The sequence below is a fragment of the Caloenas nicobarica genome, chromosome 6 (genome assembly GCF_036013445.1).
Source record: "Caloenas nicobarica isolate bCalNic1 chromosome 6, bCalNic1.hap1, whole genome shotgun sequence".
Classification (NCBI taxonomy): Eukaryota; Metazoa; Chordata; class Aves; order Columbiformes; family Columbidae; genus Caloenas; species Caloenas nicobarica.
In genome coordinates this window covers 21,397,056-21,411,294 of record NC_088250.1, presented here as the reverse complement: position 1 = coordinate 21,411,294, position 14,239 = coordinate 21,397,056, and the positions used below count along the sequence as shown (strand labels likewise).

Here is a 14,239-nt window from a genome sequence, read left to right as displayed (position 1 = left end):
CCCAAGCACAGAGATAAAAAGTTTAGAAGAATAAAAACAAATACCAGGAGCTGGCTCAAAACCAGTAAGCAGCACAGTGCTGCTGCATAGTTACTGACACTCATGATTAACCAGTACATGGAGAACAATGTTAGAGTGACCCAGTTCAAAAGTCAACTCAGAACTGTTGCTCATTTCACATTTTGTATCTACAGATTCCCTAGTTAAAACATAACCAGCAGTTATGCTGACACCTCCAAGGAAGAGGGGAGCAAAAAGCAGTTAACTTTAGTTCCAATTTTTCAGTCCTCAGTGGGAACAAGTATCAAGATATAAAAGCACAAACTGGGTCTGTGAGCAAAATCCTTCCAAAACTCAAACCTGTGAACCTCCCCAAAATCAAGGATGTTAGCGAGTAGCTCCATAGCTGTCCAGTTTAAAGAGATTATGCAAAAATTACATAGAATCAAAAGGAAAACAAATGAATTTTATCCTCATCACTTGAAGTAACTTCTAATACTGGAAGTAGCAAGAAATCCGTTCTTTAGAACATGACAACACGTGTTCTTCTTGCCTTATGCAATAATGCAGAGGATGTATTTTGGTGCAATAATCATCTCAGTTCACTGTTCATCACTTTGGCATGTACTTAACTGTATGTAGCCCTTAAACTGCTTAGTCATGAAATTCGAAAATCGGAGTAACATATTTTATTATTATCAGTGTTTGTCTTGCTATCATTACCGAAAAAAGAGCCTATGGTTATGGCAGTTAGGCTGCTAAATTATTTCTTTGCTCTAAAATATACTGAGAACATTAAACACTTAAGCTTAAAACAGCAATTCAAACATAGTTAATATACTGTTTAGCATATTAAAGTGAAATACTAATAGGAATTATGTCCTAAGATTAAGGTGTTTAAATGACAATGAAAGACTAGAATTTCACTTCATAGGAGGACATTTGGTATTCCTCCTCTCCGAATATGAGAAAGAACAGCTCTGGTCATTTTAAATTATAATGTCATTAAATAGCATCATTGAAGATGGTACAAGAATCTTAAGCAATGTTCACTTCAACTGCCTGATAATTCCTCCTTTTTCATATACAAATACATTTCTAAATTTTCTACAAAGAAATTAAAGGGGTTTTTTTTAAATAATTCTGATATGCCAGAGTGAATTTTGTTGTGCAACAAATGAAGCAGCTTTTTCTGTGACTGAGACAGTGTTTGGACATCAGAGTACTACATATATTTCACTATTTTTGGAGCTACTAAATTTTTCATCAACTATAAAACTAATACGCACTGTATATTTTTCTCCTTTTTTTTCTCCTGTTAATTAACTGAAACATCGGTAATATTCAGATTTCAAGAACTGAATATGCCTTTTTGGACATATTTTCTCTGTTTCCAATTTCAGATTATTTCATTTCTAGAAACTACTTTAGGGAGACTCTTCTGGTAAAAGCTGTACTTACAGCAGGCTTGTTTCTGTATGTTCTCAATATGCTACTATGGGAATTACCTTATTTCACAAAGCTGGTATGACATTAGGACATAAATACTTACGACATTGTTGGTGCTCATCTGAGCCATCTTCACAGTCTTCCTCATCATCACAAACCCATGACTGTGGGATACATTCACCATCAGTCTGACACTGAAACTGATTTCCTTCACAGGTAGGTTGTGCTAGTGTAAGCAATGAAAAAAAATTGTCATTTCACAGACACATAGAAAAGTACTTTCAAATAAAACAGTTAAATAAGGTAAAAGAAGACTTAAGGTTCAACTGTTGATTGACTGTAACTTCCACTAAATACATGAAGCATTTGACAAATGAAAGAAAATGGACCCAGCAGGGAGGGGAAAGTGAGCCAGCCAGAACCAGAAGGATGCTCAAAGGCAAAATTTAGTTTAGTGAACTCCTACACATGAATCGTCAGTTTTGTATCCTCCCCTGGAGAGACAGTCTCCTCCATAAGGCAGGTCACAGCAAAAGCTTAAGGCGCTGAACTGCCCCTCTGGCAGAGCCTCTTTTTTTTCCCACTTATATATGGAATTATGGCAGCTTCTCCCCCGCTTCTCATGGGGGTCTGTTCAATTGCTCACACTTCACCTCAGGTGCTTTGTTCCTGGTAGAAAGGTCTTTCAAAACAAGCTCACAACCCTTCCCTGTGAATTGATGAGGCAAAAGGGAGCATCAGGTCAGAACAATGTGAATGTTGTTGCCCCAGCTCCACTCTGTACTTTTCAAATAGCCAAACAGCCTGGAACCATCAGAGAGAAAGATCAAAATAAATGTTTGAAACTGTGTTACTGTTTGCTCCATCCCTAGTTAATACACCCGGAAGAATCACAAGGACAACACAGTCCACTAGACAGGACTCTGGTCTTAATGATCTTTTTTCTCAGGATCATGGTTTTGCGGTACTGCAAAGTCAACAAGAAACACTTTGTGCTTATGGGATGATACACAAGCACAACTAGCAATGTAAACAAAGCATCAAGAGAGAAAATCAACTCACTTTGTAGATTTAGAGAAGTATGAAATTACATTAGAGGTAAAGTAATTAGAGGGATAAAATTGATCACATACTACAGAATGCACTTTGTGTATACTTTTTCAATTCTTGTTTTGAGAACTGAAGAATAATCTTGTAATAGAATTTTAAACTTAGGCCAGTTTTAAACAGTTTAAAACTATCTTCCTAGACACTTATGTGCCCCAGTACCTATAGCACATTAACACATTGTTTTTAAAAGTACAATTAACTGAAAAAATCTGAAAAGTTTCATTTTCATCTTCCTAATTCATCACATGTATGAAAATGAAAACAACTAACTTCATGCTTATGATAAACATAGTAGGTGTCAGGTTGGGGGTTTTTTTATCTTTCATGAAGTCAGTGTGAATTTTACCCCTTCTTGTGGGCCCAACCACTTCTTTCCAGTTGCAGTTCAGAACTAAGCTGAAATAGCAAGCTATAGGACAACAGTGTTGTTTTACCAGTTTAAGGCATTCTTCATCCACAACTGCACTGGTTTTTGGAGTTAACTAAAGTGCTAAGCAACAAATCAAACTGCCAAGCTGTGTGAATGATTTCCAGCTATTATATGGCTCAAGCAGTAAAGAAACAATCCAGTGTGAAAAGAACCAATATAAATTAGTCTTTTTCACTCCCCATCAGCTGAGGGGCAAAATCTGGCCTAACCTAGAATTTGGCTGATAATGAAACCAGCCCACAAGAACTCAAAGAACACTAGAAAGTCCTGAAAGACTATGGAGAGAATTTCTTCATTTTCACAAGTTTTTCACAATCAGCTTGAGAGAATCTTTGTGCATGGATAGTACAGCCCATCTGAATGCAATTGTTGTCCTTGAGCTGCTGGCACTGAGAATAACACGACAACTAACGGAGACTGCATTTCAGGTGCAGTAGGTACAGCTTGTCATCTAGGGTCTGAAAGATAAAAAGATGTGGAGCTCAAGTGATGCTGGTGGTAGCTGTATGTACATCCAGTATTCAAGATTACTGCAATAATAGAATACAGTACATTTCTACACCTGCTTAGAACCTAGCCCATTAGTCATCAAATGAAATGGCACTATTGGACGCTCAGAATTTTAAGAGATGGCTGTCAGAAGTTGAGCACTACCTGATTTTCTGAATACCAAAGCAAACCAATTCAAGAAATATGATTCTTAAGCAGATTCTCTAGTAATCTCAAGACAACTAGGTGTTTTCTCCCCCTCTAGTATTAATTCTTGTACCACAGGTACATTTGAACACATTGGGATCTCAGCATTTCTTGTGTTACAAAAAAGCTGCTCTATAGTTATTTCACTTACGACAACCAGCTTCATCTGTGTCATCCGAGCAGTCTCTAGCCCCATCACACCTCCAGTCCGCAGGAATACAGCGACCATTGCCACAGCGGAACTGCCCGCGCTCACACCCTGCGGTAAAGCAAAGCAACAAGCAGGTTGGTACTACCAGCACATAAAAACACAGTGGAGTGAGCTGTCAACTGTAACCTTACAGCATGGAGAGAAAATACAATAATACAAAAAGATAAATACGTATATATACACACACACACATATATATATATTAAATTGAGACAAATCAAAATTGCTTAGATCTCTACACACCCAGTCAACCAGAATAGAAGAAAGAAAAGAATCAGCTCTAAATCTCACAGGACGTTTCCTAAATTGCTAGAAAGTTCCCATCATTTTAATATATTTGTATATTATCCAAACAACAACAACAAAAATAACCTAAACTAGTCTCAGAGGAGCATCTACACTACAGAAACCTATTCAGCAGGAATAAATCAATTTAAATTCTCAAGCAGTATAGACTTAAATAAAGGTAGGACATCATTTCCCACATTATTTCTAAGGGATAAATGTGTTAAACATTAGTCTTCTCCAGAACCTCTAAGGATTTTAAAAAATAATAATAATCCCCTTAGCTGACGTGGAAATCTTGTTTCAGCAGTGACCTGCTTGAAAGTATAGAAAGACCTCAGTTTTATTTTGTTTTCTTAATAATGTCCTAATATTAAAAATCTTTCCACTGAAGTACAGGAAAGTATGTCTTCAGTCAACATTTGAATAGCAAATAATTTTAAAAGAAATTAAGCTTTCAGACATTTATGGCTGATCAGCAGCTATCCTGCTGTCATTCCTCCTGCTTGACCTACTAAGGATTAAGACCTGATAAAGCAGCATTCATTCCCAGGTGTAAATGCAGCTGGATCAGGCCTTTATATTAGAGTCGACTAATGAAACCTCCAGTCCCATAGGAAAGAGAAAATGCACTGTTTATGGCCTTCTGTTGTGACTACAGCCTCATAAAAAGGGAGTGAACAGTTTTATAGGTCCCCAAAACAATGAGCTATAACATAATTAGGTTCAACCAAGCTCTGCTTCATGTTAATCTGTTGTCAGCACCTCAGAGAAGGGAACACTGAAAAAAACTGAGATATTAGCAAAGCCCAACTCTGAAGAAAAAAAATCCTCTTTCCTGATTTAATTAATAGCTGTATGATTAAAACTACATCTTTCAATTATTCCAAGTGATTTGTCCAGAGAAGATAATCTCAGTATGCATAAAACACAATCACCTACTTTTTGAATTCATGATGACATAAATAACATGCTACCTTAACTTTCATGTAAAACCAGGCACTGTCACATAAACACAGTTAAGTGATGTATTCCTAAGGGATATAGGCAAGCTACTTTATGCAAGGAATGTTCAAATCTGATTGTCTGGTAGTGACATCCTGATTTATAATGTATCCTGCAAATGGTCAAAAATTTCACTTGGATAAATGGTGGTACGGAGTGGTACAGGAGTATGTTCACCCAAATACCTTCTATAGACTAATGCATGATGGTGGTTGGTGGTGCAGGTCTGGGGTTGGTGGTGCAGGTCTCTTATCAACTACCTTTAAAACACAACAACCTCCCTTGCAAAAATGCCCTGAAGGAATGTACAAGTTCACTCTGGAATCCCAGGCCCTCTCGCTGAATTTTGCCCTACAAAGCAACATTTCCATAAGAGATTAGCAGTTAAAGCTCTAATAAACACAACACATAAACCACCATTTATCAGTTGGAATTACTATGCAAAGCAAACACTAAATCTGCTTGTATACTTAGTATATTATTGCTATTCAAAACCACTGGAACATTCATAGCCACTTACTTAAAAGGAAGTTACAATACAGAATTTCTAATGAAACAGACACTTATAAACAAGTAATATGAGCAATTTGTATATTATTTGTAAATAATAACTAGCCAAAAAAATTTAAAGCACTATGTACAACACTGCTCATTTATTTCCACTATCTTGGATTAAGTTAGTATAGTTAAACATACCCTTATAGTGATAAAAAGGAAGAGATAACACTGATAAACTTTTCAGAAAGTGCTATAAACATAGCAGCCTTTGTACAGTATGAGAAATTGTAACTGAAGTTAACAGAAAACCTGCAACTCTACGCTCAGTAACACTTTGTAGACTTACAGTTTAAGTTGTTCACACCTACAAACAATAAGCACTGTATCAATGTCCATTTATACAATTCTTCAGCAGATCTGCTATAATTAATTTAATTATGGCATTAGGCTTCTCAAATGTTGTCTTCCATGCTTGCTTATAAATGAAGGCAAAGAGCTCTGAAACACCTATAAAAATACAGAAGACTGATACTTTACTAATCACTGTTTTATATTATCTTTAGAACAAATAAAATTACATAGCAGATAACGATGTTAATTCATTAAAAATACAGTCTTTGAAAATAAGTAATACAGAAGAAGCAAAAGTTATCTGCAGCATCAAGGGCACTTCCCACCAAGGTTCTAAAAAGCCTCTATTTCAACTGCGAACAAAACCGATTCTAACCTTGATAAAGGAGAAAGTCATCAGGGGAAAAATGCATAATTACAAAATTACTGTTATGAATATCCAGGAGAAATATCCAGAACGAAAGAAAAATAACCATATCAGCAATAACCAGGTTTGTTACTGTAGACAACTAGAGAGACCATTCGCTCAAAACTTAACTGAACATATTCTGCTACAAACAAGTACTGGAAAATTATAAGATTTGAAGAACTGTGATTTAGTTACTATGAATTTAGTTCTAGATTTTAAACGGTATTAAGTAAAAATGTTGCAGGCATTACTCACACTGACTAGCAATGACCTGCAAAGGAAGCACATGGAGTCCGACAGAACTATTTCCAGCGGCACAGGCTGTGCCACGCCAGCCGCGGCGCCTGCACCAGCAGAGGCAGGGACTCTCAGATGACAAGAGGCACCCCCTTGGGTTTTGCCTTTATTTGAAGCCTAGATTCACTGAAGAATTAATACCTAGCAATTTTATGGAAGGTTTTGCTTTCAATAAGAGATTTTTTTAATGGCAAAGCAGCTGACGAACCAGTCAGACACTGTCAAAAATTAATATTAATGAGCTAATTTCCATAGAAATTCTGATATACTCTGACAGATGCTGACAAAACCAGACATCTCTCTCAGGCAAACAGAATCCTTTTAGCAGGATTCCTGGAGGAAATAACCACTGGGTTTAATAACAAGCAATAAAACAGATAGCGTTCACTGTCATGCTTTCAATTTGCTAAAAGAGAAGAATCTAGGTGACATTTGAAAATCCAAAATTTGTTGCTCTACTTTTACTACAATTCAATTTTAGTCTTCTGACTGTGATTAAAGCACTACTAAAATACGGGCTAAAAAATGCATGGCAGACCTTATGAACTGCACCAGAATATACATAAAAAATAATGTTATTTTTTAACAAAAATAATTTTGAGATATAAGATCCGTTTCAACTGCTCGATATTCAGGAAAACACCAAGGAAAAAATAAATATATATCATGTTTAATACAAACCAGTCTAGTACTGAAAAATGCAAACCAAAGATCAGGAGCATACTTATTTGCCCCAATATGTTTGTGTAGAAATACTTAGATTGATAATTAAAGCTTGAATTCAATCCTCCTGTACTAAACCCAGAATTTTATGTTTGGCTTATAATGGAAACCAATACTGCCCACTCTCTGCCACTCTGCATTACTTTAGACTCCTTTCAGTTCCTCTCTGAAGAGTTCTAGTCTTTCCTACTTATTTCATACATTTTTGATAATACCTGCCTATTCAACCTTGAAGTCTCTCATACTTTTAACTACGACTCCAAACCTGTTGAATTACATTTATCATCCACAGAGTAAGGACACTGTGACTGTCTATTCTGACTATACAGAATGGGCCAAACCCCCTCGTTCATTTGTTCTTCCTGCTGCTCACAAAACCTTTGAGAACTGCTAACACCTCTTTAACAGTAAAGCTTGAATGAAAGATTTAAAATGATGAAGAATGTATTAAGCCCAGGGTAGATTGTACCACTCTCAAACTGTCCACTCAAAAATTCCACTACTGTGATTACTTCAGGAATCATCTCTCCAAACAGATTTTTTGTGTTTGAAAGACCAACATTCTTCAAGGCAATATTTTTTCAACTGAACAGTTTCACCTTTAACATATCTGCAGTTTTTCAACAAATAAGTGCAAATGAACTGTACATTACAAGCCTTTTCCACATAAATTTTACAAAAAGAAAAATAAATGACAAGCTTTGTTTTCTCCCTTCTGCCTTCCAACAAAGGCTTCTCTTTGTTCCCATTCGGCCCTCAAACAGAACAGCCACTCCGGTGGCCTTGCAGGTAGAAGAATCCTGGAGAATCACCTTCCACGCGCTTTGATGTCAGATTTTTGCCTAGCTTAATTACATGTCAAACAGCCTGAGGTTTTGGAATGCTCAGGGAGGGGAAGCTGAACCTCTGGAAATTCCATCTCTGTTCTACCACGCTAATGAAGAAAGAAGTAAAATCCATACTTCAGGAAAAAACTTCGCTTACTATTGTAAAATGCCCTGTGATACTGAAAAGTAGTATTCTGCTAGCAACTACAACAGGCAAATGAACAAAGATTATTTAAAATATAAAGAAAAATAGAGTCTGATAAAACTATGCTGAATTTTGTATACCTTGAGACAATATTTAACTTTCAGTCTTCCGACACTCTGCAAACTCCATTATATTTAATACAAACTAGTCAGATTAAAGAAAACCCACAGATCTCACAAGCATTTATAGGTATTACAGAAAGCAGTACAAGATTTGTCTTCAGTCTTCAAGACCTTGCAACATAAAATGCCTTTTGTATCTACATGTCTCTGAACTACATTAGAGAAATAATTTTAATGGACAATATCAACAAAGAGACAAATGTGAGTCTGCACCGACTTCCCATGATGGCAAGATTTCTGCATACAGATGGATAGGTGGACAGGGGACTAGTCAAGGGACAATCTGAAGCCGAAGAGCCGCGGTGCCAGAGAAACAGAGTTACAATGTTAATAGGTAAGTATAGGATTTCTATTACTGAATTAACATCCAATTATATAGTATAACCGGATTATTATCAGTAAAATAGCACCTACAGACTCGGTAGTTAATCAAGGTCTCTTTGTGCTTTGCACTGTACAAAAACTTGGCAAAAAAGAAGGGTCATACCCTAGATAGTTTGCAGCATAAAGGCAATAGGCACTTGAACTCACTTGGGTGCCCCAAAGTCACCAAGCAAAGGCCAAATGGTGCCGTTCTTCCCTTCACCAATGCACACTCATATTCTACAGTTTCTCCAGTAGGCATGCTCAGTTTTGCTGGTACATTCATTAGACAGTACAACAAACAAGGCACGCACAGCTTGATCCTTCCTATGGAGGGGCCTCCAAACGTCCAGCAACCAGTGCTGGAAAGATTCCTAGACAGAGACTCTGTCTCTAACTCTGGTGTGTTTAAGAGCGATCCATGCACTACTCTTCACAAAAGTTCTCTACACTGCGTTTGAGTCCATTTATTCTTCTAAATGCCAACAACACCATGTGACGCATGTGCAGAAGTACTTTGTTTATTTAATTTGATTGTTTTATTATGCACTCCCTAGCCTCCAAGAGAAGATGGAGACACTTTAGAAAACTTTCTGGTACACAAACCTTATAGATTTTTGGGGAGGGGCGGGGGAGGGAGGGGGCAGCACAGATGTGGAAACGAGAAAAGGACTGAACTTGAAGCAGCAGAGTTGGTTCTCCACTGACAATAATTGGAGCAAGCAAACTGGCACTTGCACGGATTCCTCAAAAATTAGCAGAAACCCACTATTGACAACAATAAAATAGCTTTTACTCCACCAAACAGTAGAAAACAATACTTCTAGCCATTCGCTCCTAAAATCCACCCACATGTAGAACTTTATATATTATTGGATTATAAATAGAACTGGTATCAGGAGGGTGAGAGGAATGAAAACAGAAGAGAAACTTAAGTTTAATTTTTGCTCATTTGTTTCTTTCTGTAAGCCTACCTGGATACGCAGAGTCTATTTCCATCACATGAATGAGCTAGGTGTTCCATATTCACAGGAGAGGAAATTTTGAGTAAATCATATCCTGAGGTTCAGTGGAATGATGGGGATCAGAAGCTGTAATAAATAGATCTTGCCTGTCAGAGTAGAACCCAAAACCTACATTTTCGACTTTTACTCACTGATTTTTAATAAAAAGCACCTTAAAATTCAAGAACAAAAGTGGAAATTTTGTCTTTCAGTATGGACTTAGAAATACCATCTTTCAATGCAGCAACAGCAGATTTTTATGGTTTTCTTTTCAAAATCACTTGCCAAGAAGTGGGGGAAGAAAAAAAAGTCTGGAGACAGCAAAACCTACATTATATTCTGTGCTTTGTGTCTGTATGTTCTTGCACATACAGACACTTGTCAACTAAAATCATTGTTAAAACTAAAGCTCTCATTTTAATAATACTCACATGCAAAATCTTTTACAAAAATACTTAAAATTAGTGTATTCTATGTTAAACTATTTGTTTTCCGTTAATACAGTTATAAAAGGACTATAGATTCATTTCTGCTAATGCCTCAACATAAATCCAAGAATTACAGAAATTTAGGATTTTAATCTACTGAAACTAAGCAGGAAAGCTTTCCTGCAAAGCAAAAAGGATTCAAGTCTCCTGCAGACAACAACTTCAAAGGAATGACACTGTAAATGCCTCCTAGCAACATTAAAGATATTCATAATCCTCATCCTCTCTACCTTACTTTATTAATTGAAAAAGCAATGCACACAAACAGCCTGATAAAAATAAAAATGGTTTATAAATTCATTTTTAACAAATCTATTCTTTTTTTTTTTCAAGTATAAGCCTGGACTAACAAAACTAACAATAAAGAGAACAAGCCCCTAATTTTCTGATAAACTTCTTAGAAAAAACCCTCAGGTTTTTGTGGCGGTTGTTTTGTTGTGGTTGTTTTTTTTTTTCTCTCTCTCTCAAAGCTCTGGTATTCAGAACAAAATAACTATGGTTTCTACATTATTTCTTTAAAAACAGTCATTCTGGAAAAAGTAAAAAAAAAAAAAATCAAGTTATACAGTATTTTAAAATTATTCACACTGATCCTACATGTAAAAAAAATAAATTTCTTAAATATAAAATCATGACAGTTTCTTTATCACACACACGAGCAGCACATATCCATATTGTGTATCTTTACCATCATAAAGTACTATAAACAAATTAACCAAAATTAAGTTCCTTTACAACGTTGCTTCAACGCACACACTTTTTAAAAAGCAACAAATGAATTCTTACTGTCTTCCTAGTCCTCTAACAAGGTAGGAATAAGAAATAATCCTTTTAAGCAAGGGCTAATTCTAACAGACAGGAGGTGATACTCCTTTCTGCTGATAAAGTAAAATATTCCTTATATTGTGCAGACGAGGCTGCTTCTTCTGTTTAAATCACTATCAAATTTCTTGTACTTCAGCGATAACTGAGAATCAGCCATTAATTGTTAATGGATGCTTTCTTTAACCCCAACTGCATATGAAGTATTTTCCGAGATGAGACTACTAAAACTATTTGTACTCCTTTCTTAGAGAATTCAGTAAAGTTACTAACTGTAAGGCTAAATTCAAGAGAACCTGGATTTGCAGTACTGAAAGATTAGCCTTCATAATATAAAAAATGTATTAAAGACACATCACACATAAAGAACACGTTCTACACTAAATTGGATAACCTCAAGCAGTTAGGTGTGTTAATCCACATAAATCAGTTGTGATTGTGTTAGCTGGCCCTGTGGATCTCTAGGGAAGCACGCACTTCTGAGCCTTCTGAAATCCCAGAAGCTTCCTTTTCATGAATGGCACATTAAATATGCAAAAATCTGTTCTAATTGACCAATTGACATAAAGAGGAAAAAGAACAAGCAAACACAGTAGAAATAAAGACACCCCAGCTACTCACAGAAGGAAGCATCCCAAGCATTTTCATAAGAATGAACCTTGCTAATGGCCCCAAGGCTGCTGTAAAATTACAATTGGGTAACAGAGCAGGGGGGAATATGACCAAAGGAGGAAAATCTTCAAGACTAGGAAGTATTCACAACTACACAGTGTGGGGGAGAAAAAAAAAAAAAAAGTGCTTAAAAAACTTAGAACATGTACAGTACGTACCACTGCGAAAGTCCAATACATGCAGTAGCAGATGATAAAACCTTCTCAGGAAGCTATTCTCTTTTTGAGAGCTGCACTGTTTTTTAAATAAATTTTTCTACCAACCTGTTTGTTCTCAAAGTTAGACCCCATGCTGAGATGGTGAACTGCATTCACCTCAGCCATGCTTTCCTGAAAGCTGGTGAGTCATTGTAGCACTAGGATTGGAAGCCCCTTACTTAGACTCATTCCAGTTTGTGACAGTGAAATCGTGTAAATTTTTTGTACTTCTTTTATGTATTATTGCTAGATTGAAAATTGCTAGGCAATCTAACACTTTGTTAAATCATAAACCTTACTGGAAAATTCTTTCACATGTTATTAACTGAGAAATGAAACTTGTCATGCAAAAAACAAACCAGTTTCCCTTGCAGATAATCACACTAAGCACATAGAGTGAAAGCTATTTCTCTCTTCCCACCACAGAACCCATATCTATAACAAAATTCTTCACTACTTGAGTAACGCCATCATAACTAGTGGGACTCTCAAACATAAAAGATAATTTAAGCTGTGTCCCAAAGCTTTACAGGGATCATTTTGCACTTCAAAAAAAATCATCATGCAGAGTCATCCTTTTGCACTTCAAAAATAGTGACTGTTACTTATTGCAAACTAAATATGTGAGAACACTCTTAGAAAAACAGAAAGACTGAGGTGTCCATGCAGAACAGACAGATCATATGCTGCAAATATCCTGTAGGCCTAGATAGACATTCTAATGCTACTTACTACTACTGCCCATGACATTAGGAACTACGCATTTTGGTTTGGATGCCTCGATACTCGTCACATTTCTCCCTTATTCAGCAGTGACTCAGTTTCAGCTAGCAGCTGATAGCTATGGCTGGTCGCTCCTTATCAAGCTTCTTGAAAAGGAAATTCCATGTGCTACGGCAGGCCTGAGTAAAGGAAGGATCAATTGAACTGAAACAACAACGTTGTCCAGTGTGCTCGCACAAAAAGCAACTTTATCTTGATAGACCTGAAAATGAACAATAACAATTAAATCATCCATGGCTGTTTTAAATATTTTTAAATATGGTATATATTCTTCATAGTTTTCAGTTTAAAAAATAACTTAAAAAAAATCCTTTAACCCAAATACTAACGAGTTCGTCAAATTAAAAAAGTAAAGTCCCTAAATTCATCAGAAGAGAATAAACAGAAGACATACCTCCCACAGAAACATTACCCTTCCTGTCAGCCCCAATGGAAGCATTTTATTTAGATCTCCCCTAACCAGACAAACTCTACAACTGTCAGATTTACTCACCCATTTGGATTTATTAATGATGCTTGATTCTGCTGACACTTCCCTTCATTGCTTCTCGCTGGGCATAAGATTTTAAGTAATTCTTTAAATGACATTCGCTACCTCCTGTAAGCAGCATTCCAGGCACAGAGGTGAACCGCAGGGAAGAAGGGTCCCCTGCTCTACCATGTGCAGCTGGGTAAGCCCTACACTTGCTGCATCCTTGGAAACACAAGAGAAGACACGTATAATACTGCGTACAATGTACTTACTGCCAGCAGCAAGCGCGCAAAGCCACAGGAAAGGTGCATGTTGTCTCCCAAGTTACACAGTAGTAGCGCACATCACATAAATCACGCTGCTCACGGAACTGCAGGCATCTGCCTACAGACTAGCAACCTTCAAATCATACTCCCCTCCTCAAAGCAACAGTTTCCATCAGTCTTTCAAAATGCCTGCTAGGCAGAAGATTGGAACTATACCTGCTCTCCTGCCAGCCAACAAGTCAGGATCTCCAGACAGGATGTTTAGTGACCAAGATCTTCCCTTAGCTGGGTGATAATTTCAGTCTCTCTGTCTCTACGACATTATAAAATTTCATGGGATTTAAGTCTCTGAGAATTCTTGACACCATTGAAAAAAGATAAATTGGCCAACAAGTTAGAAAGTATTGGACAATCGATTGCTAAAAAATGGATGGGGAGGAATAGTTTCTGTTACCTAAGAGGTGATGAAGTCTTAAAATATTAGTATGGATACAGTACTTAATCAAGGTTGGAGCTTTTACCTCTCAAGTAATTTAAATTTTGCTACTGATTAT

The 14,239-nt window shown here is 36.6% G+C and overlaps 1 protein-coding gene across 1 annotated transcript in view; it reads right to left on the bottom strand.

Moving 5' to 3' along the window:
• The window catches only part of LRP2 (LDL receptor related protein 2), a 118,996-nt gene that overhangs the window by 96,737 nt on the left and 8,020 nt on the right, over window positions 1-14,239 (bottom strand). Inside the window, exons 2-3 of the mRNA XM_065638288.1 lie at window positions 3,837-3,944; window positions 1,553-1,675 (exon numbers count right to left, since the gene is read on the bottom strand). Coding sequence (XP_065494360.1) covers window positions 1,553-1,675; window positions 3,837-3,944 — 231 coding nt within the window. The remainder of the gene's footprint in view (window positions 1-1,552; window positions 1,676-3,836; window positions 3,945-14,239) is intronic.